This window comes from Nylanderia fulva, unplaced genomic scaffold, assembly GCF_048542155.1.
Source record: "Nylanderia fulva isolate GAGA-0341 unplaced genomic scaffold, ASM4854215v1 Scaffold688, whole genome shotgun sequence".
In the NCBI taxonomy this organism is placed as follows: Eukaryota; Metazoa; Arthropoda; class Insecta; order Hymenoptera; family Formicidae; genus Nylanderia; species Nylanderia fulva.
The window spans coordinates 636-25,214 of NW_028190795.1; the positions used below are offsets into that span (position 1 = coordinate 636).

At 32.4% G+C, this 24,579-nt stretch overlaps 2 protein-coding genes across 3 annotated transcripts in view; both read left to right on the plus strand.

Annotated features, from left to right (window-relative positions):
* Positions 1 to 834: 834 nt before the first annotated feature.
* Positions 835 to 24,579, plus strand: part of LOC114940605 (uncharacterized) — a 30,681-nt gene continuing 6,936 nt past the window's right edge. Inside the window, exons 1-4 of the mRNA XM_085488369.1 lie at positions 835 to 886; positions 980 to 1,398; positions 2,450 to 2,548; positions 5,471 to 8,629. Of these exons, the coding sequence (XP_085344495.1) occupies positions 835 to 886; positions 980 to 1,398; positions 2,450 to 2,548; positions 5,471 to 8,629 (3,729 nt within the window). The remainder of the gene's footprint in view (positions 887 to 979; positions 1,399 to 2,449; positions 2,549 to 5,470; positions 8,630 to 24,579) is intronic.
* Positions 11,781 to 22,674, plus strand: LOC114940610 (uncharacterized). 2 transcript variants are annotated; one of them, XM_085488368.1, is made up of 7 exons: positions 11,781 to 12,061; positions 19,909 to 20,101; positions 20,406 to 20,636; positions 20,925 to 21,062; positions 21,232 to 21,452; positions 21,870 to 22,029; positions 22,458 to 22,674. In XM_085488368.1, the coding sequence occupies exons 2-7, from the start codon at positions 19,909 to 19,911 to the stop codon at positions 22,622 to 22,624; spliced, it is 1,110 nt and encodes a 369-aa protein (XP_085344494.1). In that variant the 5' UTR covers positions 11,781 to 12,061; the 3' UTR covers positions 22,625 to 22,674. The 2 variants fall into 2 exon arrangements, with proteins under 2 accessions (XP_085344494.1, XP_029171159.2); XM_029315326.2 differs by lacking the exon at positions 11,781 to 12,061 and having other exon boundaries at positions 19,517 to 20,101.

Below are 24,579 nucleotides of genomic sequence, written 5' to 3' on the forward strand. Positions count from 1 at the left end.
CGTTTATTTACCAACATTAATATATATAACAGAGAAAAGTATAGAATCGAAAGGATCTGAATAGCTCAGTTGGAAGAGCAGTCGCCCGGCAAGCGAAAGGTCTCGGGTTCGATTCCCGATTCTGCGACTTTCGGATCTATATTTTTCTCTCGCACTTTATTTCTTTAGGGGGAATAGGGGATACATGGAATTAAAAATCTCTTGTAGAGATTATTCCAATTTTATATCTTGGCCGTGTCCAAGTAAAAATTTGGTGCCTTGTGCACAGGTATTTAATTCTAACGAAAAAATTTAGTTTCGTTTAGAATAACGCACTGTCATCCGCGATTTGGCTCTTATTGCCTATCTTATATATGTTAAATTTATATTTATATATTACAGAGCCTAGTTAAACTCTTAATATATATAATTATATATAAATACAGGGGCGTTCCAACCCGGGTGTGCAAAGAGTGCAGGGCACACGGGCGCCACGGGGGCGGCACACTCATGAAAATTTTTTCAAAAACAAGTCCTACCTCTTAGAAAATTGTTTATTAAAAAAACTTTTTTATTGAGTCCTTTTAAATCGAAATATATAAGAATATAAAAAGATATAAGTAGAGGCGGCAAATTTAGTGTGGCACCCCGGTGACCCCGGCGCCAAGTACCCTAGGAACGCCCCTGTATAAATAAAAAATTCTCCTGTAATCTTTCAAAGTGAAAGCGAAAGACACAGGAAAGAAAAAAAAGTAACATTCAATATGTGTGTGTGTGTGTGCGCGCCGTGCGGCAATATCTTATTTGCAAACAAATAACAATCAGCCGCGCGGCAACAACGCACGAACTCGGAAGATGCACAGTCCACTTTTCGTCGCCGAAGATAGAGGAACCAAGATGCCGCGACGTAAGTATTTCATATAATATCTCTCTCTCTCTCTCTCTCTCTCTCTCTCTCTCCCTCCCTTTTTTATCTAATAATTTTTTTTATTTATTTTAGCAAGAAGTGAAGGATACGTCATCCCGAAGAGGAAGACAGTAGACGCGAAGACGGCGACGGCGCCGCTGCCAGCGGACGCGAGGACGGCGACGGCGCCGCTGCCAGCGAAGGCGAGGACGGCGACGGCGCCGCCGCCAACGGATGCGAGGACAGCGACGACGCCGCTGCCAGCAGATGCGAGGACGGCGACGACGCCGCTGCCAGCGGATGCGAGGACGGCGACGACGCCGCTGCTAGCGGACGCGAGGACGGCGACGGCGCCGCTGCTAGCGAACGCGAGGATGATGATGACTTCGCTGCCAGCGGACGCGAGAATGATGATGGCCCCGCTGCCAGCGGACGCGAAGATGATGATGACCCCGCTGCCAGCGGACGCGAGGATGGCGATGACCCCGCTGCCAGCGCAAACAGTAAGACAGGTACTATTATATGTAATATTTTTTTACATTCACACACACACACACACATATATATATATATATATATACACAGATTGCTATCGATTTATTTAGCTATCTGCCTCTCTGTCTATCGATCTACCTATCTATCTATCTATCTATCTATCTGTCTCTCTGTGTTCCTGTCTCTGTCTCTCTGTTTCTTCTCTTTTCTACATTGCATTCTTTCATATCTGCACACGTATATAATAATTTTCAACATTACTTAAATAATAAAAATAATTATATACATACATATATACATACATACATACATATAAATATATATATATATTTTCATGTATGTATGTATGTAATTATTTTTATTTAAATAATGTTGAAAATTATTATATACGTGTGCAGATATGAAAGAATGCAATGTAGAAAAGAGAAGAAACAGAGAGACAGAGACAGGAACACAGAGGGACAGATAGATAGATAGATAGATAGATAGATAGATAGATAGATAGATAGATAGATAGACAGGTACATAGCTAAATAAAACGATAGGTATGTATGTATGTATGTATATATCCGATCTTTTCTGTACACCCTGTATATGTATATTTACACACACATACACACACACACACACATCTCTGTGTGTTTTTGTCTGTCTCTTCTTTCTTTTCTACATTGCATTTTTTCATACATGCACACGTATATAATAATAAATATTTTCTACATTACATAAATAAAACTAATTACATACATGTATGTATGTATATATGTATGTAATTAGTTTTATTTATGTAATGTAGAAAATATTTATTATTATATACGTGTGCATGTATGAAAAAATGCAATGTAGAAAAGAAAGAAGAGACAGAGAGACAGGAACATATATATATATACTATATATATATATATATATATATATATATATATATATCACTCAGGAAAAATCGTCTTCAAATGATACCAGGAATCTGCCATAAACTTTTTCGCCAATTCTGGGACACCCTGTATATCTATACATACCTGTATATAAATATATATATATGTAAATATAAAATTTCTTTTTTTTTTGCAGCGAATTAACACCGCGGTACGTAAGGCGGTGAACAAGGAGCGGGCGCGTCAAAGAAAATACGCCGATTGCCGCCTTCATACTCCTGTAGCACCAGGATACGTGCTTGCGCCGCCGACAGCACCAGGATATATACCGCCAGCAGCACCAGGATATATATATGCACCGCCGACAGCACCAGGATATATATATGCACCGCCGACAGCACCAGGATATATATCCGCACCGCCGGCAGCACCAGGATATATATATGCACCGCCGGCAGCACCAGGATACGTGCCCGCACCGCCGGCAGCACCAGGATACGTGCCCGCACCGCCGGCAGCACCAGGATACATGTCCGCACCGCCGGCAGCACCAGGATACGTGCCCGCACCGCCGGCAGCACCAGGGTACGTGCCCGCACCGCCGGCAGCACCAGGGTACGTGTCCGCACCACCGGCAGCACCAGGATATATATCCGCACCGCCGGCAGCACCAGGATACATGTCCGCACCGCCGGCAGCACCAGGATACGTGCCCGCACCGCCGGCAGCACCAGGATACATGTCCGCACCGCCGGCAGCACCAGGATACATGTCCGCACCGCAGGCAGCACCAGGATATATATCCGCACCGCCGGCAGCACCAGGATATATGCCCGCCTAGATTTTTATTTTATAATATTTTTTTTTCATTTTATTACATATTAGTCACACTTTTTTTTTTAGTTATATATAATTGATGACAATATGGTATATGTTCTTTTTTATTTTTATATGGTATGATCAAATGTATTTTGTAAAATTAACAAAATAAAAAAATATAAAAGAATATTTTATTTTATAACAACACCTGCCGAGAGATAAGTTGTAGAAATCTCTACTTATAAAATAGAATATTGTTATTTCACATTGTGTGAGATAGCACGGATGGCATATTATATATATATATATATATATATATATATAATATGCCATCCATGCTATCTGCTCACACAATGTGAAATAACAATATCCTAATAATATAAGTATGCTGTCTTCTAAGCTGGGCAATAGAGCCAAGGAAACGAAACGAAAAATTAATTAAACGGAACTGTATCTCAATTTGAGATCCCAAAGTTCCACATATAAATTAATTTCGAAACTTACATATGGAGAAATAAGCGAGAAAAATATAGGTCCGAAAAGTCGCTGAAGCGGGAATCGAACCCGCGTCTTTTACTTTCCGGGCGACTGCTCTTACCAACTAAGCTATTCAGACCCTTTCGATCCTATATTTTTCATTTGCCTTTTTAGTAGATGTTAGTAAATACCGCCCGGAAAGTGAAAGACGCGGGTTCGATTCCCGCTTCAGCGACTTTTCGGACCTATATTTTTCTCGCTTATTTCTCCATATGTAAGTTTCGAAATTAATTTATATGTGGAACTTTGGGATCTCAAATTGAGATACAGTTCCGTTTAATTAATTTTTCGTTTCGTTTCCTTGGCTCTATTGCCCAGCTTAGAAGACAGCATACTTATATTATTTATATTGAGAGCCGATAAAAATATTTATTTCTGAACAATATTCTATTCTATAAGTATAGATTTCTACAACTTATATTATATATAATTATTATTTTATTTTATTTTACTATTTATTATTTTATTTTATTTTATTATTTTATTATTTATTATTTTATTATTTTATTATTTATTATTTTATTTTATTTTATTATTTTATTTATTAATTTTTCTTATTTTTTAATTTATTTATTATTATTTATTATTTTTTATTATTATTTCTACATATATATATAAGTATGTAGGTATATAATATGCCAATATTATATATATGTATATATATATATATATATATATATATATACACACATAAATATAATATTGGCATATTATACCATATTTTCTCTCTCTCAAATCATTCGCATACAATTATGAACGAGCAATTTGAGAGAAAGAGAGAGAGAGAGAGAGAGAGAGAGAGAGAGAGAGAGAGAGAGAGAGACTGTGTGTCAGAAGACAAGACAGCATGAGAGAGACAAAGATAATATGACTGTCTGTCCTTGTCTAACTGCACGATTGCAGCTCCATCTATCGCGACATCGCGCAACTAATTTTGTGCTCTGTATTATTCCCAAATGTCATTTCGCACATACACATGTGAATGAAATATTCCATAACCAAGATCTTTTTTATTAGACTTCTAAACTTATTTCTGCAAGCTCACTAATATTCCTTTATGCAATCTTTTCCGCGAAGTGGTCTTATTTTGTACGTATAAATTGTGAAACTTTTATACAAGCAAATATTGTTATGACGTGACGCGAGAAGCCAGAAAAAAAACTTGTATTTAAAAATTTTTTGTCTTTTTATCACAAATTGAGACAGCTTCGCAGTTTATTATTGTATTAATTTTAATCGTGGAAAAGCATTTGTTATTCTATTAACGCAATAAAAACTTCTTGGTGTTGGAAAATATAATCGGTTCGGCCGATAATAGTAGACCTCCGGCATCCCCTTAATAATAAATAAAAATGGACAAGTAACTAATGTTTTACCAATAACGACAAAATGTACACGTAATAAAACAACAATATTTTGGAAATGTGGATCTCTATGTAGAATAAATGATGCTATTATAATTGAACGATTCAAACAATTTTTAACAACAATATCAAAGTGTTCAAAAGTGAGAAATATTTCTACATTTATTAAATCAATAGAAACATGTTCATATTCATATAGACAATCGAATAAACTTGGTCATTCGCAAGTATGTTACATTGATCCCAAATTATGTAAATCTAAATTGTTGGCTTTGCATTTCTTGTCACCACATTATCCAAAAGTGAGATATATACAAAGACTTGCTTCTCGCTTGACATATTATTACGACAAACTATTAAAATTGGACGAAGCTTTACATTCTGGTGATGTGCAAATTTTGGACAAAATTGTTGATAATATATGTAGGAAAAGTATGTTTACCGATGTTAATATCGAAACAGTTATAAACTTAAATGAAGATGAAATATTATTAAAGTATTCGAAAGCTTTTACCGTATTGACAAAACGGTCTACAGATACACCTCAATTTGTATGTTTATCTTGTGAAAAACTTTGCTTTAAACGAAATGTTTTTAATGTGGGAAAATTAAGAAAGTCTTTATCAGGAAAACAATGGAAGAAATTAATAAACTATTTGCATATTGATTTAAAAAGTACAGAGTTATATATTTGCCGATACTGTTTGACATACTTTCGTAAAGGCACTTTACCACCAATATGTATTTTGAATAATTTATACGTTGACAAAACACCAGACGTAATAACTACATTAAATGAATATGAAAAAATTTTGATACAAAGAGCAAAAGCTTTTCAAGTTGTACAGAAAATGGGAACAGTATCAAAGAAAAATTTACCACAATCACATCTTCAAAGTAAAGTTAAAGGCAGAACGTTTCACTTACCATTGCCAGTAAATAAAACGATAAAAAAAATTTGTAACCCAACAGACGTATTAAATTATGATCACGAATTATACATTGTAGTTCGTGGTGTTCCAACTAAATCTAAAATAATGTGGGAAAATTTAGTAAATGTTAAAAAAATTTATGAAGTATTAACATGGTTCAAAAAACACAATCCGTTATATACAGCAATTGAATTACCAAAATCACATGATGATCTATTAACTGACAAACTAAACGACGTCGAATATCAATTGAATGATAATGTGGAACAAATTCAGCAAGCATTATTGACACAGATTACGGATCCGGACACGTATTACGAACAGTTTACTATTTATCCAATGTATGATAAAAGAACAAATGAGAGTGCAACAGCGTTGTATCAAATGTTAAGAGTTGAAAATATTCCAATAGATGGTCGAGATAAAACTTTGGATCTTTTGTGCTTTCCCGATTTATATCCATTTGGAAAAAATGGTCAATATGAAGAAAGACCAATACGTCTGTCAGATAGCGAGTTTATCAAATCACGATTAATGTCCAAACATTCTCAATTTCGTTTAAATATACAGTATATATTTTATTTATTGAATAATGCAAATATTCGACAATTAAATAGTGGTATTTATCATAAAATGAATATAGTGAATTTGAGAGAACGATTTACAACAAAAAGCTTCTTGAATGCAATGTCAGAAAATAAATTAGAAGGAAACATAAGTACAATATTTTCAAGACTTCGCAACAGTGAACAATATTGGCGCAAACCTAGATGTGATTTAAGTTGTATGATCTATTATTATGGACCTGCTACCTGGTTTTTAACTCTAAGTCCAAGCGAATGGCTGTGGTCACATATGATTGAATATCTTCGAGAAATAAATCCTAATATGTCCACAAAATCTGCAAATGAACTTATTGCATCTGATCCCGTGTCCGTATCTAGATATATGGAAAATCAATTTCACGCTATGCTCGATTTCATATGTTCGAGTGATCATCCGATTGGTGAAGTAACACATTACTTTTGGAGACGTGAGTATCAAGGTAGAGGTACTCAACATTTTCATTTATTAGTATGGATAAAAGACGCTCCTTTAATCGGCGAATCTTCTAATGAAGAAATTGTTAAGTTTCTATTGAAATATATATCATGTAAATTACCCGATAAAGATATTTCACCTTTATTATATCGAAGAGTCAATACTCATCAACGTCACGTTCATAATAATTACTGTTTACGATGTAAGAAAAGTAAAAAGGGTGTTACTCGTGTTTGTCGATTTGGATTTCCACGTCCAGTCACCAAAAATCTAATTTTAAAAGATCTAGTATCGTCGATAGCAGGAAGAAGAACTTTAAAAGCAAAAAGCAGATTATACGATCTTCCACGAGAAGAAAAAGAAAAGAATATTAATGATTACAATCCTGTAATTTTAACTGCATGGGAAGGTAACATGGATATGCAATTTATTGGTGAAAAATCAACTTTGTTAAATTGGTACTGTACAAAATATACTACAAAATCTGAGTCGAGTTATGCAAATGATACATTCGAAGCAGTTAACTCTACGAAATCATTACGTAGTCGTCTTTGGAACTTTGCAATGCGTAATTTAAATAACAGAGAATGTGGTGCTCTAGAAGCATGCGACACACTTCTCGGTATATCACTATATGGAATAGATCCATGTACAACAATTAGATGGCTAGATGTTAATCAAATTAGAAGCCGAAAAATAAAAACACTTAAAGAAATTAAATTGTTGGACGCAGATTCAACAGACATTTTTTGTAAATCAATGATTGATTATTACTATCCAACTAGACCACAAGAACTCGAATCGTTGAGCCTTTATAATTTTGCGAAATGGTATGATATTACAAAGAAAATACCTGCCAATAATTTTTATACTTTGAAAGGTGAAGGTAAATATCCACATTATATTAAGAAAAGACAGCGTGGATATCTGGTGAATCATTATAAATACAATGTTGAAATGCAACCAGAAAAATATTACTATTCGTTATTATTATTATTCAAACCATGGAGAGATTTATCAGAAATAAAATCAGAATATTCTACTTATGCAGAAACATTTTTAAGTATATGTTCGCAACTACCAGAAGCAATATCTTATCATGAAAAAATTGTTAATGATCAAAATTACTTGAAAAATATTAAAGAAAATATTGAGAATTATTTAAATAAAATAGTAAAATCACAAGAGGAAAATAAGCAATCTAATAATGAAACAGAATTTCTTGCTTTGGAAGCAGGAAATGCTATGCAAGAATTTAGAGATGTTTTAGCTAAACCAGACGAAACAAATATCGATGATTTAATTTCTGGGCTAAATGATGATCAAAGGAAAGTATTCGATACCATTACAAATACCATTAAATCTGATTCGAAATGCTTGAGACATTATGTAAGTGGCGAAGGTGGAACAGGCAAAAGTTATCTCATAAAAACTATTAAATGTTGGGTGAAACAAAATTTAAATAAGGATGTTGCGGTAGCTGCACCCACGGGTATTGCTGCCTTTAATATTGATGGACTTACTATTCATAGACTTTTTCAATTACCAGTGGAGCATGGCTATATTCCTAAATACAGACAATTATCCGACGTTGTTTTAAAAACATTAAGAGATGAATTAAAGAATACTATTCTTTTTATAATCGATGAAATATCAATGGTATCAAATATCACTTTTATATATATCCCATATAACATTGGATATTCTATGAATATTCATTTTTCTTCCATGATATGAAAAAAATATCCTGTATATTGAATGTTTATACATTTCATATACATGATTTGGATATACATTAGAATATGTAATATGTATATTCATTGATGTATTTCATATGTACGTACAGTTTATTTATGTACAATGTATGTGAAATGTAGATACATAATTTGTATATACCTTACAGTATGTAATATGTATATACATTTCTGTATATCATATATACATACATTTTATAATCTCTAAATATATACATTTCATATATATGATTTGGATATACATTAGAATATGTAATATGTATATTCATTGATGTATTTCATATGTACGTACAGTTTATTTATGTACAATGTATGTGAAATGTAGATACATAATTTGTATATACCTTACAGTATGTAATATGTATATACATTTCTGTATATCATATATACATACATTTTATAATCTCTAAATATATACATTTCATATACATGATTTGGATATACATTAGAATATGTAATATGTATATTCATTGATGTATTTCATATGTACGTACAGTTTATGTATGTGCAATGTATGTGAAATGTAGATACATAATTTGTATATGCCTTACAGTATGTAATATGTATATTCCTTGATGTTTTTATATATACATATGGCAAATGTATGTAAAGTTTATATGTACTTTATATGTACTTTAGTGTATATAATATGTATATACATTTCTGTATATCGTGTGTACATTATGTTTCATAATATCTATAAAACACACTGAGAAAAAAGTTTTGTGTCAGTAACTAAAGCTTTGGTTGATATGTGACCAATTAAACATTGCTATTTTTTTCAGTACATATAGTATATTTTAAATACATAATTTAAATGTATATCATAATATGTAACATGTATATTCATTAATGTATTTCGTATGTTTATATAGTTTGTGTATATCTGATATATATAAAATGTAAATACATAAATTGTACATACCTAATGTATGTAACATATGCATATGTATGTATACATTATTTACATACATATTAAGACAATCTTAAATATAAGACCACTATTTAAATTCTATAGTATTTACATATATATGTCATATAATGCCAGACTTTTTGGTCAATTTGGAGACAATCTTTTTATAGTGAAAATGTCGAAAGAAATTATCAATTTTTATAAACTTTCTGTTTTTTTTTGTTATATATATATTTTTTAAAGGTTTATTAAAGTAAACTTCACATAAAATTAAAATTAAAGAATGTAATTATATGTTAGTCTTTTAACTCCATAAAATTTATACACCCTATGTATATATTTATTTATAGGTGTATATTTTATAAAATATACATCTGACTTCCATGACAAAAAAAATATATATGTCGAATGTTCATACATTTCATATACATAATTGGATATACATTATAATATGTAATATGTATATTCAATTTATGTATAAGAAATGTATGAACATTCGACATACAGAATATTTTTTTTATGTCATGAAAGTCAGATGTATATTCATAAAATATACTCCTAAAAATGTCCAACATTACATGAAGTAAATATTATTATCAATCATAGTATAGGTTCTTATTACATGTCATCCTTAAATCAATTTTAATAACATTTATACTTCTAGAATTGGTCATACATAATTATTTCACTCTTTTGAGGAATAGCTGTAATTGACCAGTTTAAGAAATTTAGTGTTATTAAACCTGATGTCTAAACGTAGTCATAATAATAGAAAGTACTGATAATTTGTCCAATGTCAAGTAATATATTATTAACATTAATATTAATAATAGAAAGTACTAATTACTGACCAAATTTATTAGTATAGCTTCAATAAATATATCTGAGGCTTAACGGAAAAATATTAATTATGTATCTACATTTTACATGGAATGTACATACATAAACTGTATATACATATAAAATACATTAATAAATATACATATTATATATTGCAGTGTATATCCAAATCATGTATATAAAATGTATAAACATTTGACATATAGGATATTATTTTTGTCATGGAAGTAAAATGTATATTCATAAAATATACACCTAAAATATCAAATGTTATATGAAATAGTATTATCATCATAGCCTCTTATTACACGTCATCCTCAATTGGATTTAATAATCTATACTTCTGGTCAACTTTTAACCATTCCAATCTTCCGAGGATTAGCTATAATTGACCAGTTTTAGAAATAGTGTTATCAAACCTGACGTGTAAATGTATAGTTATAATAATAAAAAGTATTAAAGCTTCAATGAACGTAATATCTGAAGTTTAGCGAGAAAATATTAATTATCTACATTTTACATACACACTATATATACATACTTACACACTAGTCATATATGAACTATATATACATTTCACATACACTGTACATACATAAACTGTATGTACATATGAAATACATCAATAAATATATATATTACATATTTTAATGTACATCCAAATTATGTATATGAAATGTATGTGTTTAGAGAATATATATATTTTATATAATCTTTCTATAAATTATAATTTGTTGTAAATTAAATTAATTTTTTATTTTTATGCACTCAAATTTCTGTACAATTTTTATTTAAAATGCCTCAATAATTATAGGTACATGCTGTAATAATTTTCCAATAATTAAATTACAGTTTCTAAAAATGCATTCAACAATAATTGTACTAAATGATTATTTTACTCATACATTTGTATTAGCATTTATTTTAAATATCAATTTTACAAAGATTGACTCGTTACATTTATAGTAATTAAATTTATTAGAATTAATAGTTTTAAAATTTAAATTTAGAATTATAATATAATATATATATATATATAAATAATATTTTTGTATTGTGTTAGGCCTTACGCACAAAATAGAAAAATATAAAGGGTAAAAATACATATTATAAATTAGTAAGAAAGGAAAGAAAAAATCTTTTACTTTCTTTCTTGTTTAATAATTATTTCTATTTCTAATAATTTTTCTGTTGCGTTGGGCCCTATTAGTACCAGAGATATATACGAAGTGATACATGTCTGTCGATCACGTGTTCAACATGTCCTAGTCACGTGTGCGCGTTTCGGCAGACAAAGAGTCTTCCTCGCATATTGCGACACGCGATTGTTTGAACCGCTCTGCGCAGCACATGTACGCGATCAGGCCTGTGCACGTTACTACATTTCCGGCAGCGAGTACGAGCAATTGTTTCAAGAAGTACTGTTGCTGTGTGATTATAATACTGATATTCTTTCGCGCCTAAAATTTTGTGAGCTGGTGTATCTTTTTGAAGAGATATCTCCTCTGAAGAGCTGCGAGAAAAGCTGATATCTCCTCTGAGCTGACCCCTCCATATTACATAATTGTGTGCATAGTTTTTTCAAGTATCAGACGAAACTTTTTTAAAGTAAGTACAATCATATTAATAAAATACACATATTTATAACTTTCACTCTTTTTCATTGTGTTCAGTGTTAGTCTAACCTCTAGCTTTGACTATGGATAAGTTAAGGATTAAAGATAAAATTAAATTCCATAGAAATCTTAAAAATAAACTAAATCGATCTCTAGAACTTATTAATAATAATTCTGTATTTTTTAATTTTCATATCAATGATAACATCACAGAAATTGATAATAATATTGCTACTGATAATTTAATATTGCCTACAAATTCATGCTGTAATAATAATGTAAATGTCAATATTCCATACGACAATGAGTTAGTAGATAGTTTAATATTGCCTATAAATTCATTTTGTAATAATGATATAAATGTCAATGTTCCAAATAATGAGTTATTTAATAATGATGTCGAAGAATTACCGAATAATATTGAGTGCAATAATAATGAAAATAATATATCGTTAACCTCAAAATTAGCTGTATGGGCTGTAAAAGATAATATAACAATATCGGCGTTAGGAAATTTACTTCCTATAATACGAGAAATACCGGGATGTAGCAATATTCCAAAAGATGCAAGAACAGTACTAAAAACACCTAATAAAATAATTGTAACAGGTTTAGGTTCCGGGACATATTTTTATTTTGGTATAGAAAAAACGATAAATTTATTTTGTATAAATCATAAAATCAACTTAGAACGAGATGAAGAGTTTTTATTAGCTGTCAATACTGATGGTTTACCGTTAAGCAAAAGTTCGAATAGTTCATTTTGGCCTATTTTATGCTCAATCAAATCAATAAAAGTTCTTATAAACCACATATTTTTAGTTGCTTTATATCATGGTTCGGAAAAACCAAAATCTGCTAATGATTTTTTTAAAGATTTTGTAAATGAATGTATTCATCTAACAACTAATGGCATATTAATAAATTCTTTTCGATACAAATTCAGAATTTTAATGTTAATTTGTGATTCTCCAGCGAAATCATTTGCTTTATTTATTAAAGGTCATACAGGCCATTTTTCATGCACAAAATGTGAAGAAGAGGGTGAAATGTTTAATCATGTATTATGTTTTAAGGAGACAGAACGTTTTTACAAAAGAACTGATCATACATTTAGAACTACTGCTCAACCGGAACATCATATTGGCAAAAGTATACTATTAGATATACCTAACTTTAACATGATAGATAATGTACCAATAGATTACATGCATAATCTTTTATTAGGTGGTATGAAAAGGCTCCTTTGTCATAAACGGTATGGATGGATTTATGGTAAACCACCCCATAAATTACGAGCTCGTGATGTAAATAAAATTTCAGAAAATCTTCTAAAATTAAAGCAATACGTTCCTTATGAGTTTTCTAGAAAAACACGTTTTATAATTGAGTGTAAGAGATATAAAGCCACGGAATATAGATTCTTTTTGCTCTATTCTGGTCCTATAGTTTTGAAAAAGGTTTTATCATCTAAAATTTATAATAATTTTATAACATTAAGTCTTGCTAGTTCTATAATGATAAGTCAATGTTATTCAAGAAATAAAGATTATGTAATATATGCTCACAGTTTGATGAAACACTTTGTCTGTCAGTCTATTAAAATTTACGGTCCGGATTTTGTATCACACAACATACATAATTTTTTGCATTTAAGCGACTGTGTAAAATTATATGGTTCACTTGACAATTTTAGCGCTTTTCCTTTTGAAAATTATATGCAACAATTAAAGAAAAAAGTTCGTAAATCAGCTCAGCCTTTACAGCAAGTTATACATCGCGTGCTTGAGGAAAGTAATATTGCTCAACATAACTTTAATAATATTAAAAATGATTCTTTTACCGAACTATCGATAAAACATTTTAACGGTCCTTTAACAAAGAATTGCACATCTCCACAATATAGAAGATTACAGACAAATAATTATTATTTAGATATTTCGAATAATGCTGATAAATTTGTAGAATTAAAGAATAATGTTATTGTGGAAATTAAAAATTTTGCTTTTTGTGAAAACGCTATATGTTTATTAGGATACACATATAATAAGCATGATAATTTTTACTCAAAACCGTGTTCATCATCTTTATTTAATGTTTAATATATAAAGAAAGAAAATAACTCACTTGAAGTATGGAATATTGACTTCATCAAAAGAAAATTAGTAGTGTTACCTTACAAAAACAAGCTTGTTTCATTTCCATTGTTACATATGTAAATTACTGTTAATTGAATTTATTAAAAAATGTATAATTTTCATTGTCAAAATTTATAATATTCTTTTCTTCATATAATATATAAATATGTTTATTATTAATCATAAAAATTGTTTTGTATTACAAATAATTCAAAGTATGAGATTAGCTGGATCTTATAAACTTGATATTTTATCTTCTGAAATTTATGTTTTTTTTTGTTACAAAATATTGTAGGTTTAAACGCGGATTTGGATTTTATTTTAAATAAATAAAATAAAGGATATGAATATTCAACTTCAATCAAATGCAGTTTAATTATATAAGTATAGATGCGCGTATACAGTTTCCTTTATTTCGCGTGATTCGCCAGGAGATTTTCGAGCGGCTTGTCTACGCAAGAACACGTCTTTTCTCTTTCGCTGGAAACGGTCTTCTGCCTTCCTTCTCTCCGAAATCATCAACAGTCTTTTATTTTCGGTTAACATACGCGGATTATTCGAGAAGGTCGCCGTAGCAGTTACCTGCTGATTTTTGCTCGCAATAACAAGGCTATTGTCTCGACAACGAACAACACAACACGCTCAAATAACAGGGGATATAATAAAATTTAGACAAATAACCTGTCTCGACAACACGCATGACGAGACATAAACATGTCGGTAGGATACACTTATTTTATTTTAACGGTAAAACTTCTTAATTCCTACAATCGGCCATTCTGCGCCAATATCTGTCCTCAGATATCTTCGGTTTCTTCTTCCGTTGTCACTTCGTCATTTTCGTCTACCCAGCGCTTAATGTACTCTGCCGCGGTGGAAGTTTCATAAGGCCCTTCGTGCTCGCCCATTTTCTCGACAATATATTGATCATTTCTCAGGATCTTCTTAATTCGGTATGGACCAAGGTATTTCGCCGCGAGTTTCAGTCCTGGCTTTGCCTGCGTTCTCTTAATGGCGACGAGATCGCCGATATGATAAATTGTCGCTGGTTTTCTCCGTTTATTGAATCCGTGACGATTCTCTTGCTGAATTCGCTTTATGCTCTCTTTGGCTTGTCTTCTCGTCTCATCTCGATTTTCCTCAAAAATAGTAATCAATTCCTTCTCTATTATTTCACGAATAGGGATATCGTCTTTCAATCTAATATGTATTCCAAAGAGTAAGTTGAAGGGCGTTGTCCCAATACCTCTATGCGACGTGGCGTTTAAATATTGCTACACAGTGCCCAAATATTTGTGCCATTCTTCCGGCCGAGGGTCAGACAGCTTTGTCAGTACTGGAATCAACGTCCGGTTGACTCTCTCCACCTGTCCGTTTGCTCTCGGCATACCCGTTGTTGTGAGGACGTGTTGCACTCCTTCCGCCTCACAATATTCTCGAAAATCGCTAGAGGTGAAAGCCGAACCTCGATCGGACACGATCCTCCTCGGATTTCCAAAAATACGCGCCTGCTTCGCTAAACACGCTAAAACCTCCCCCGCATTAGTGGTCCTAACCGCGTAAAGCCACACAAACTTGGTGAACGCATCCACCACCACCAATATATGTCGGTATCGTTTGCGCGTTGAGGGGAGAGGTCCCTGATGATCGACGTGTAGTGTATCCAAGGGAGCCTCGCCCTTTTCGATCGGATGCAACAGTCCTTCCTTCTTTCCATGCTTCCTCTCAGCCAAAATGCACGGCACGCAATTATGAACTACTTTCTCGACCTTCGCTTTCAGGCCTTGCATCCAATATTCTCTCGCCATTACTCGCTCGGTTTTTAACGCCGATAGATGTCCTCGGTCGTGCGCTCTTCTAATAATTTGTGATTGCAGGGCTCGCGGAACTACCATACGCTCCCCGTCGTCGTCTATTTTAAATAAAATACCCGCTCGTATTATAAAACCGACGGCCTTTTTCGCTTCGGTCATTTCTATTATTTCCCGCAAATGCGCATCCTCACGTTGCACTCTCCGGATTCGTGACGTCACATTATTCTCGCTCTCACACGACATGCACATCGGTAACGGATTCCGACTTAGCGCGTCGACATGCGCCATAGATTTTCCCGGACGATGCTCGATAGTGTAATTGAACTCTTCTAATTGCAGAGCCCATCTCGCCACTCGCACGCACAAATCTTTTTTGTTCATCGTTAAGCTAAACGCCTTACAATCAGTCACGATCTTAAAAGGTATTCCTATCAAATAAACGCGGAATCTTTTTAAAGACTTTATAATCGCGAGTACCTCAAGTTCGTAACTAGTATATTTTTCTTCTGCCGGTGTGGTTCGACCACTCACATAATAAATAGGACGCAATAAATTATTATCGTCGCGCTGCATTAAAATAGCACCATATCCATATTTTGATGCGTCGGTATGGAGTTCGGTGGTCGCATTTATTTTATATAGTTTCAGAACAGGCTTGTCGACCAATGCTACCTTCAACTTGTTGAACGCATTTTTCTCCTTTTCCTCAAAACGAAATACGACATTCCTTCTCAACAAATTTGTCAAGGGTCGCGCAATTAATGAATAATTGTAAATTAATTTTCGGAAGTAGCCAGACAAGCCTAAAAAACTCTGCACCTGTTTGACATTCCTCGGTTCGCGAAATCTCATAACTGCGTCTGTTTTTGCTTCCGACGGCCGCACGTTACCTGACTCGATTATGTGTCCCAAAAATTCTACCTTTGTTTTTAAAAATTGACATTTATCCCAATTAATCTCTAATCCGGACTGGCTCGCTCTACGAAATACTCGCCGGAGATTTTCCAAAGCGTCTTCATAATTTTCTGACGGTACTATTAAATCATCCATATAGGTTAAAACGGTTCCGTCGCTAATAAAATCTCTAAAGGTGGCGTTAACAAATCTCTGAAACACGGCCGGCAAATTGCACAACCCGAACGGCATTCTCAAAAATTCGTACTGCCCGTCGGGTATAATAAAGGCCGTGAATTTCCGACTATCTTCATCCACTTCGACGTGAAAAAACCCGTTCTTTAAATCTAAGGTGGTAAAAACCTTCGCACCTTGCAATCGAGCTAGTTGGTCGTCGATTAATGGCAACGGATATCTATCCTTTATAATCTTTTGATTCAAGCGCCGATAATCCACGCATAGCCGATACGCGCCGTTTTTTTTTTTCACCAAGACTACTGGACTTGCATATTCCGACAAAGACGGTTGCACGATACCGTCGCGCACCCATTCATCTACCTGCTGCTTAATTAGCTTTTTTCTTGTTCGGAGCATCGTCGCGCTCTCTGATATACGGGTTCATCGTCTTTAAGGATTAATTTCATTTTGATGTTTACGTCACGCGTTTTATTCGGTACATAATTACAAATGATATTTTCTAACGTGCTCCGATAATCGTTATTCAGATGTGCGCCGTCTAATTTGTCTGTTTCGCGTATACAATTGATTTGAAATATTTCCGGCAATTCGGGATCCGTTCTCTGTTTCACGATTAATATTTCGCCTTTCTTTATTGTAATATCTACCGTTCTTAAAAAGTCAGCTCCGATAATAAGATCGTATCTCATAAGCTCGTCAGAAATTACTCGTATTCTCATGGGACAAATGTCTTCGTCAATATTAACTTCCGCATCAAATTCGCCTAGCGTCTCATTGTTATCTGAACCGACACCGCGGAAATGAATCTTATTTCCCTGCAACGGGACGCCCAATCTATTATGACACTCCGCGCGCATTAAACACATGTCGCTACCAGTATCGATCATTGCTAAAATTTTACAATTATTTATACATACATTCTTATAATATTTACCGTCATAATATCCGCTTACCACGCAGCTAATTTTTCCAACGCTCGCCCCCCCCCGGTGCACCTCGCCGCTATGTGCCCGCGCTCGCCGCAACTATAGCATTTCACGCCGTTCTCCTTAGTCGGACAATTCGCACTCAAATGATTCTGTCCTCCACAATTATAACAGCGTCTCTGATCTCGACGATTCCTCTCTCCTCCGTCGCCTCTCCACTGTCTTGCTCCTCCATGGGGTCTCTGCGCTCCACGCTCCGTCACTGCAGCGTCCGATTGTCCCGTCAGCACGACACCGCTCTCTCGATGTCCTCTCGGCCGCAAAGTCACCTTCTCAAAAGCCTTCAACAGGGATGCCATCGTCGTGAACCCCTGAATTCGTGCTTGGTCTTGCAAATTCAAGTCTGATATGCCGTCCACAATGTAATCTATAAGGTCGTCATTCTCAATCGGCACCTGGTTTGCCAAAATGATTTTATCGTGCATGTATGCACCAAAGGTTTCGCCTCTCTTCCAGGTCCGTCCCTCGAATTCTCTCTTTCGGGCCAGCTTATTCGGGCGATGATCAAACATAGTTTTCATAGCAACGAGAAGGCCGTCCGTCGATATTTCAATGTGCTCGGGCTTTGAGCGGAACCACTCAGCCGCCTTGCCCTTCAGTCTCGAGCCTATCAGAATTTTTGCCATCTCGTCATGCAGTCTGTAGGTCGTCGTAAGGAGTCGCACTTGTTTCTCCCAGACCTCCCATGAGCCACTCACTCCATCAAAGTGCGCCAATAATTCGGCGATTGCAGTTATGCTCGGCCGCGCCGTTGTCCCGGTCGTCTCCGTCGGGTTCGCCGCCTGTCGTCCTCCCGCCCGATCCATTCCCCGCTCGGCCGCCTCTCCCCGCTCTCTCTCTCTCTCTTTCTCTCGCTCGAAGAAACTCCGTCTCTCGCCGCGCCAACGCCAACTCTCTCTCCAAAAGCTCTCTCTCTCTCCTCATCACCTCCATCTCTCGCAGCGATACTCTCGCCTTCTCTACGGGCATCTCGAACGCATCCCGACTCTCGGGTCCCACATCCAACTCGTCAGCAAGCCATCCGCCCTCAGGATCCTCCTCCATCAGTCGATTTATGAGTTCGTTCTTTGAGCCGGCCACACTCAATCCACGAACTCTGAGTTTGTCCTTAAGCGTCGCCACTGTAAAATCGGACGGATTCTTTGCGGTACTCATCCTATCTCCTCGTTGACTCGCCGAAATGTCAAATCCGCATCTAAGTCCACCACACTCAGCGTCATTCGCTTACTCAGAGCCGATGCAGCCGCACTCAGCACTACCGCACCTAACGTCTTAGTATTATCCCGGACGAGCCCCCAAAAATTTGTAGGTTTAAACGCGGATTTGGATTTTATTTTAAATAAATAAAATAAAGGATATGAATATTCAACTTCAATCAAATGCAGTTTAATTATATAAGTATAGATGCGCGTATACAGTTTCCTTTATTTCGCGTGATTCGCCAGGAGATTTTCGAGCGGCTTGTCTACGCAAGAACACGTCTTTTCTCTTTCGCTGGAAACGGTCTTCTGCCTTCCTTCTCTCCGAAATCGTCAACAGTCTTTTATTTTCGGTTAACATACGCGGATTATTCGAGAAGGTCGCCGTAGCAGTTACCTGCTGATTTTCGCTCGCAATAACAAGGCTATTGTCTCGACAACGAACAACACAACACGCTCAAATAACAGGGGATATAATAAAATTTAGACAAATAACCTGTCTCGACAACACGCATGACGAGACATAAACATGTCGGTAGGATACACTTATTTTATTTTAACGGTAAAACTTCTTAATTCCTACAATATTCAACAACAATATAATGACAAGATGACCTGGCTCGTTGTAAAATTTGATGACGAAGAAACAGTAGAAGCTGTTCCGAATACATGGTATAAAAATTCACAATGTTATTGGCCACCTGAAGGCACTGTACAACATGTCATAATAGATCTAATAAAGAAGAAACATCTTCCTACGACAGATTGGATGCTTTATAGAGCGAGTAGTTTGGGCACTTATGGTAAAGTATATATAAATTGTCACACACACACACACACACATACTATATTGTGTATTTGTGTAACAAATATATATTTTATAAATCTTTTGTATATATTTATATATGTATAGCAATTATACGAGTATTACATAAGTAATAGTCATATCTATATTATTTATTAAGATAATTTACTTTTTAATTAAAAATACAACTACGTATTTATTTTTCACTTCTTTAATCAAATTTTAATTGACTTATATATTTATATATTTAGTTATTACTTTAATTTTAATTAATACTAATTTAAATAATTATTATTTTGCAGACACTTATAAAAAAGCGCATCAAAAGGCAAACAAAGCCAAAAGTACAAACAATCTTACTTCTAATAATGAAGAGTTGAAAGAGAAAGGAAAACGTAATACGAAAACTAAAAAGCGCAATAACAAATCTGAAAGTGAATCGTCCTCCTCTGAAATAGATAGATCATCATCAGATGATGATGCACTATATCCTGACGTTCCAAATTTTAACGAACAAACTGACTCAAACAATAGTAAGTAAAAAATATGATGTTGGTATAAGATATTATAATTATATAATAAAAAATTCATTAAGATTATATTTTGTAAAAAATATTTATAATAAAAATAATTAATATTAAAAAATACAGAAATATAAGAAAACATAAAAAACAAATAAGAAAAATTTAAGATTTTAATTGTACTTTTTCTTGATATAACTTTAAATCAGTACTTACTTAAAATTTGTAACAGCTATTAATGTAGAAAAGAGAATATAATTATATGTAAAAAGATATATATTTAATTTATATTTTTTCTAGGAAAGAAAAATCAAATAGAAAATAACACTCATAACTCTAAAGTTACTGTTGATACTATTTCTAATTCTGGTACTAGTACTCCTATTTCTAATATTGTTGAGTCATATCATAAAAACCCGGCTTTGGAATTAAATTCTGGTGAGATAGTTCGTATGATATTTTATAATTTATTACATAAGATATACGTATATAATAAAATAAATACAATTTAAAAATTTAAAAAATGGTATATATGTATATATGTAAATAAAATATTGGAAAAAAATATTACTAAACAATAATTTATAATTAATTATTTACATTTTAGAATTTGGAAAACGGATTTGTAGAGAATTACACATTCTCAGTTTGAAAATGGATGATATTTCCGAAGGTATTAATGTTCTACTAAAAAATAAAGCAGATCCAGTACAAAATGTTGTATGTAATGAAATTCCCGAAATTATGCAATCATTTCCTGTAAATGATAATTCTTTGGCTGAATTGGAGAACTGGTTAATGACATCTGAAAATAATAAAACAATTTTGGTACGAGAAATTAAAATATTCTTTCTACTATTGTAAATAAAGTATAAATAGTATGACAAATTATATGTATATATATATTTTAATAAGATAATTTATACTTAATTTAGTAAAAAGAATATTTAAACTTGATTATATATGTGTATAATTGTATCTTATATTATTATATTTAAATATTTTATAAAGACAACATAAATATATATATACATATATATATATATATTTTAATAATTTAAATAATTTGTAATATATTTTATTTATATTATATATTATATTTAATATATTTTATATATTTAATTTCAAGATTTAAAAGGATCGGTAAAAATTATATTATATTTAATATTTAATATTTGTATTTTATATTTATATTATATTATTATATTTAAAATATAAATAAATATAATGATCTTATTGTTTTAGTCTCAAAATTTAAGTCGCATTGGAGGATGTACCGTTAAAGAAATCGTTCGAAGAATTATGTATCGCATTTTTACCAACGAAGTTGGTATGTCCTACTCATGGGAAGGGGCAAAGAAAAAGAAAGTTTTCAAAAATTTAGCTGTGGCGTCTGTAATTCTCTGTAAGTTATTTTTATAATTTTTATTTATTAAATTATGTTTTAAAGTTTTTGTTTTTTCCAATTTTTTTTAACAAAAATAAATAATAAAGTGTTTTTAAATAAAAATATATTAAATAATATTGCTTAATGTTTTAAAAACAAGAAAACAAAAATATTTAAAATATTGTTTAAAAATATCATCATATGTATATTCATAAAAGTTGTAATCTTTGTTACTTATTTAGACATGTAAATTCTTTGAGTACATTTTATTATATATTTGTTGTATATGCATACATATATCAATATTTTTTTTATAAATTTGTATAATATTATGTACAATTATGTGTGTGTGTGTATGTATGTATGTATACACATATAAATATATTTTTTATAATATCTTGTGAAAATATTTAAATAATTACATAAAAATAAATTAAATTTTACAGCTGCTGTACGTCTTAATAAAAATACTCAAGAGTGTACAGATTCAGAAATAATAGGCTTTATAAAAGCGTGGCTTGTAAGGAGTAAGGATCGCTTTAATAATAATAAAGACAAAAATATAGCTCTTCAAATAGTTGAAGCAATTGAAGAGTCAACTAATCAGCAATGAAACAGAAATATATAATAGCGTTTTCGAGCGAGACGCATTTTGATCGCTCCGGGAGCGAATTATGTCATTGACCAATTATATCATTTCATTTTTTTTTTTGAGAAATGGCTGTGATTGATCAATGCCGTCATAATTCGCTTCCAGAGCGATCAAAACCCGTCTCGCTCGAAAATGCTATAAGATTCAAGATTCGAAATATTTTTAAGTTTTCAGTTTTACTCCACGTTTGAGATTATGAACATATGTGTGTATATTATATTTAAAGCCCCTCGATAGTCACCGTAAAACTCTGAGTTGACGATGCCGACATTATAGTTCTGTTTCTTTCTCTCTTATGTACTGTATAGTTTTGTTTCTTTCTTTAAGAGAGAATGACAGCGAAAAATTCTTGCGTGCCATTTCGTAATTATTAGGTTTACGCTAGTATTGCGACGTGTCATATATTCATGAGACCCGTAAGATTGTCCGGAAACTGAACTGTGTAAGAAATATATTACGTGAAAGGAACATTGATTTTCCTTTCAACAGTTGTCAAACTACAAGTTTTTCTGCATTTTTTGACCTTGTTTCACACTCATTTTTCAGTTATTTATGACGTGTCAAGAGAGCAGGTCAGTTTTCGGACAATCTTTTAAGTATGCTAAAGCGATCAGTAGCGTTATTTTGTTCAAACATGTTTTTATCTAAAAATGGCACGCAAGAATTTTCGACGTGTCATTTCTCGCTTCTGATGTCATGAATCCAATATGACCGCGGTGACTACTGAGGAGCCTTAAAATATATTTAACATAGTGTAAATTTACGTTTTTATATTATATTTAGAATAGAATTAGATAAACATTATGTCTTTAAATTTTTGTGTTTAATATATTCTGTCGGGTTACAATTCTATTCTATTAAGTTACAATACTAAATTAAAAATATAGTATAAAGAAAAATTTATATATTTAATAATGTATTATGATAAAACAGAAAGAAGAAAAGTGCAAATAATAATGCTAGTCTGTATTATTTTATAAAACAAAAGAAAGAAAAGTGCAATTTTTTTTAATTTTATGAAATAGATTTTAAAATACATCTGTTATTAACACACACATTATATTTATATTATGTATTCATATATATTTGTATTAATTATTAATACGTTTAATTTGTTTAAAAAAACACATATTGCATCGTATAAATATACTCGGCTGTTTATATATGTAAAATTATATATATTTAATTATATATATATAATTTATTATTAATTATAGTGTTTTTTATTGCAAACTTGTCTTTTTTTAATAGATTATTGTATTAACTCTTTCCCTTTAATATATCATTCCACACGACTTTATATGTATACACACACATATGTAATAATGTCTATATACATGTATGACACATATGACTCATTCAACTAAATAAAACTACTATTGTATATTTATATCTATAACAAAATCATTATAAAAGGCGATTTTTGGCGATCCTTTGGTATATATACCAAATAGGCAGATCAAAAGTGCCTTTTTGTATAAATTTTGTATCGAAACACACATCATATGCATTTTTTAAATATAATATAATATGTATATACTATATATGTAGCTGGAATAATGTACATAGAAGATTCAAAATGTGTTATGTGTGTGTGTGTGTGTGTGTGTACGTGCGCGCGCGCGTAATTAGTATAGTTTATGTATTGTATACTCTGTATATACATTCTTTATATATATATATATATATATATATAGCTTGTATCACATATCATACCAGTAACAGCAATGCCTAATACATGAATTTATGTGCATACATATATGCTTCAATTTGTGCATTACATCATGTGTTAAAACATTCCTATCTCTTTTTACATAAACTGTATTCTGATATTCATTGTCATTACTGAAAATCTATAGTATATGTGATGTTTCAGTGAATATCAGAACGTAGTTTATTTAACAAACACAGGGATA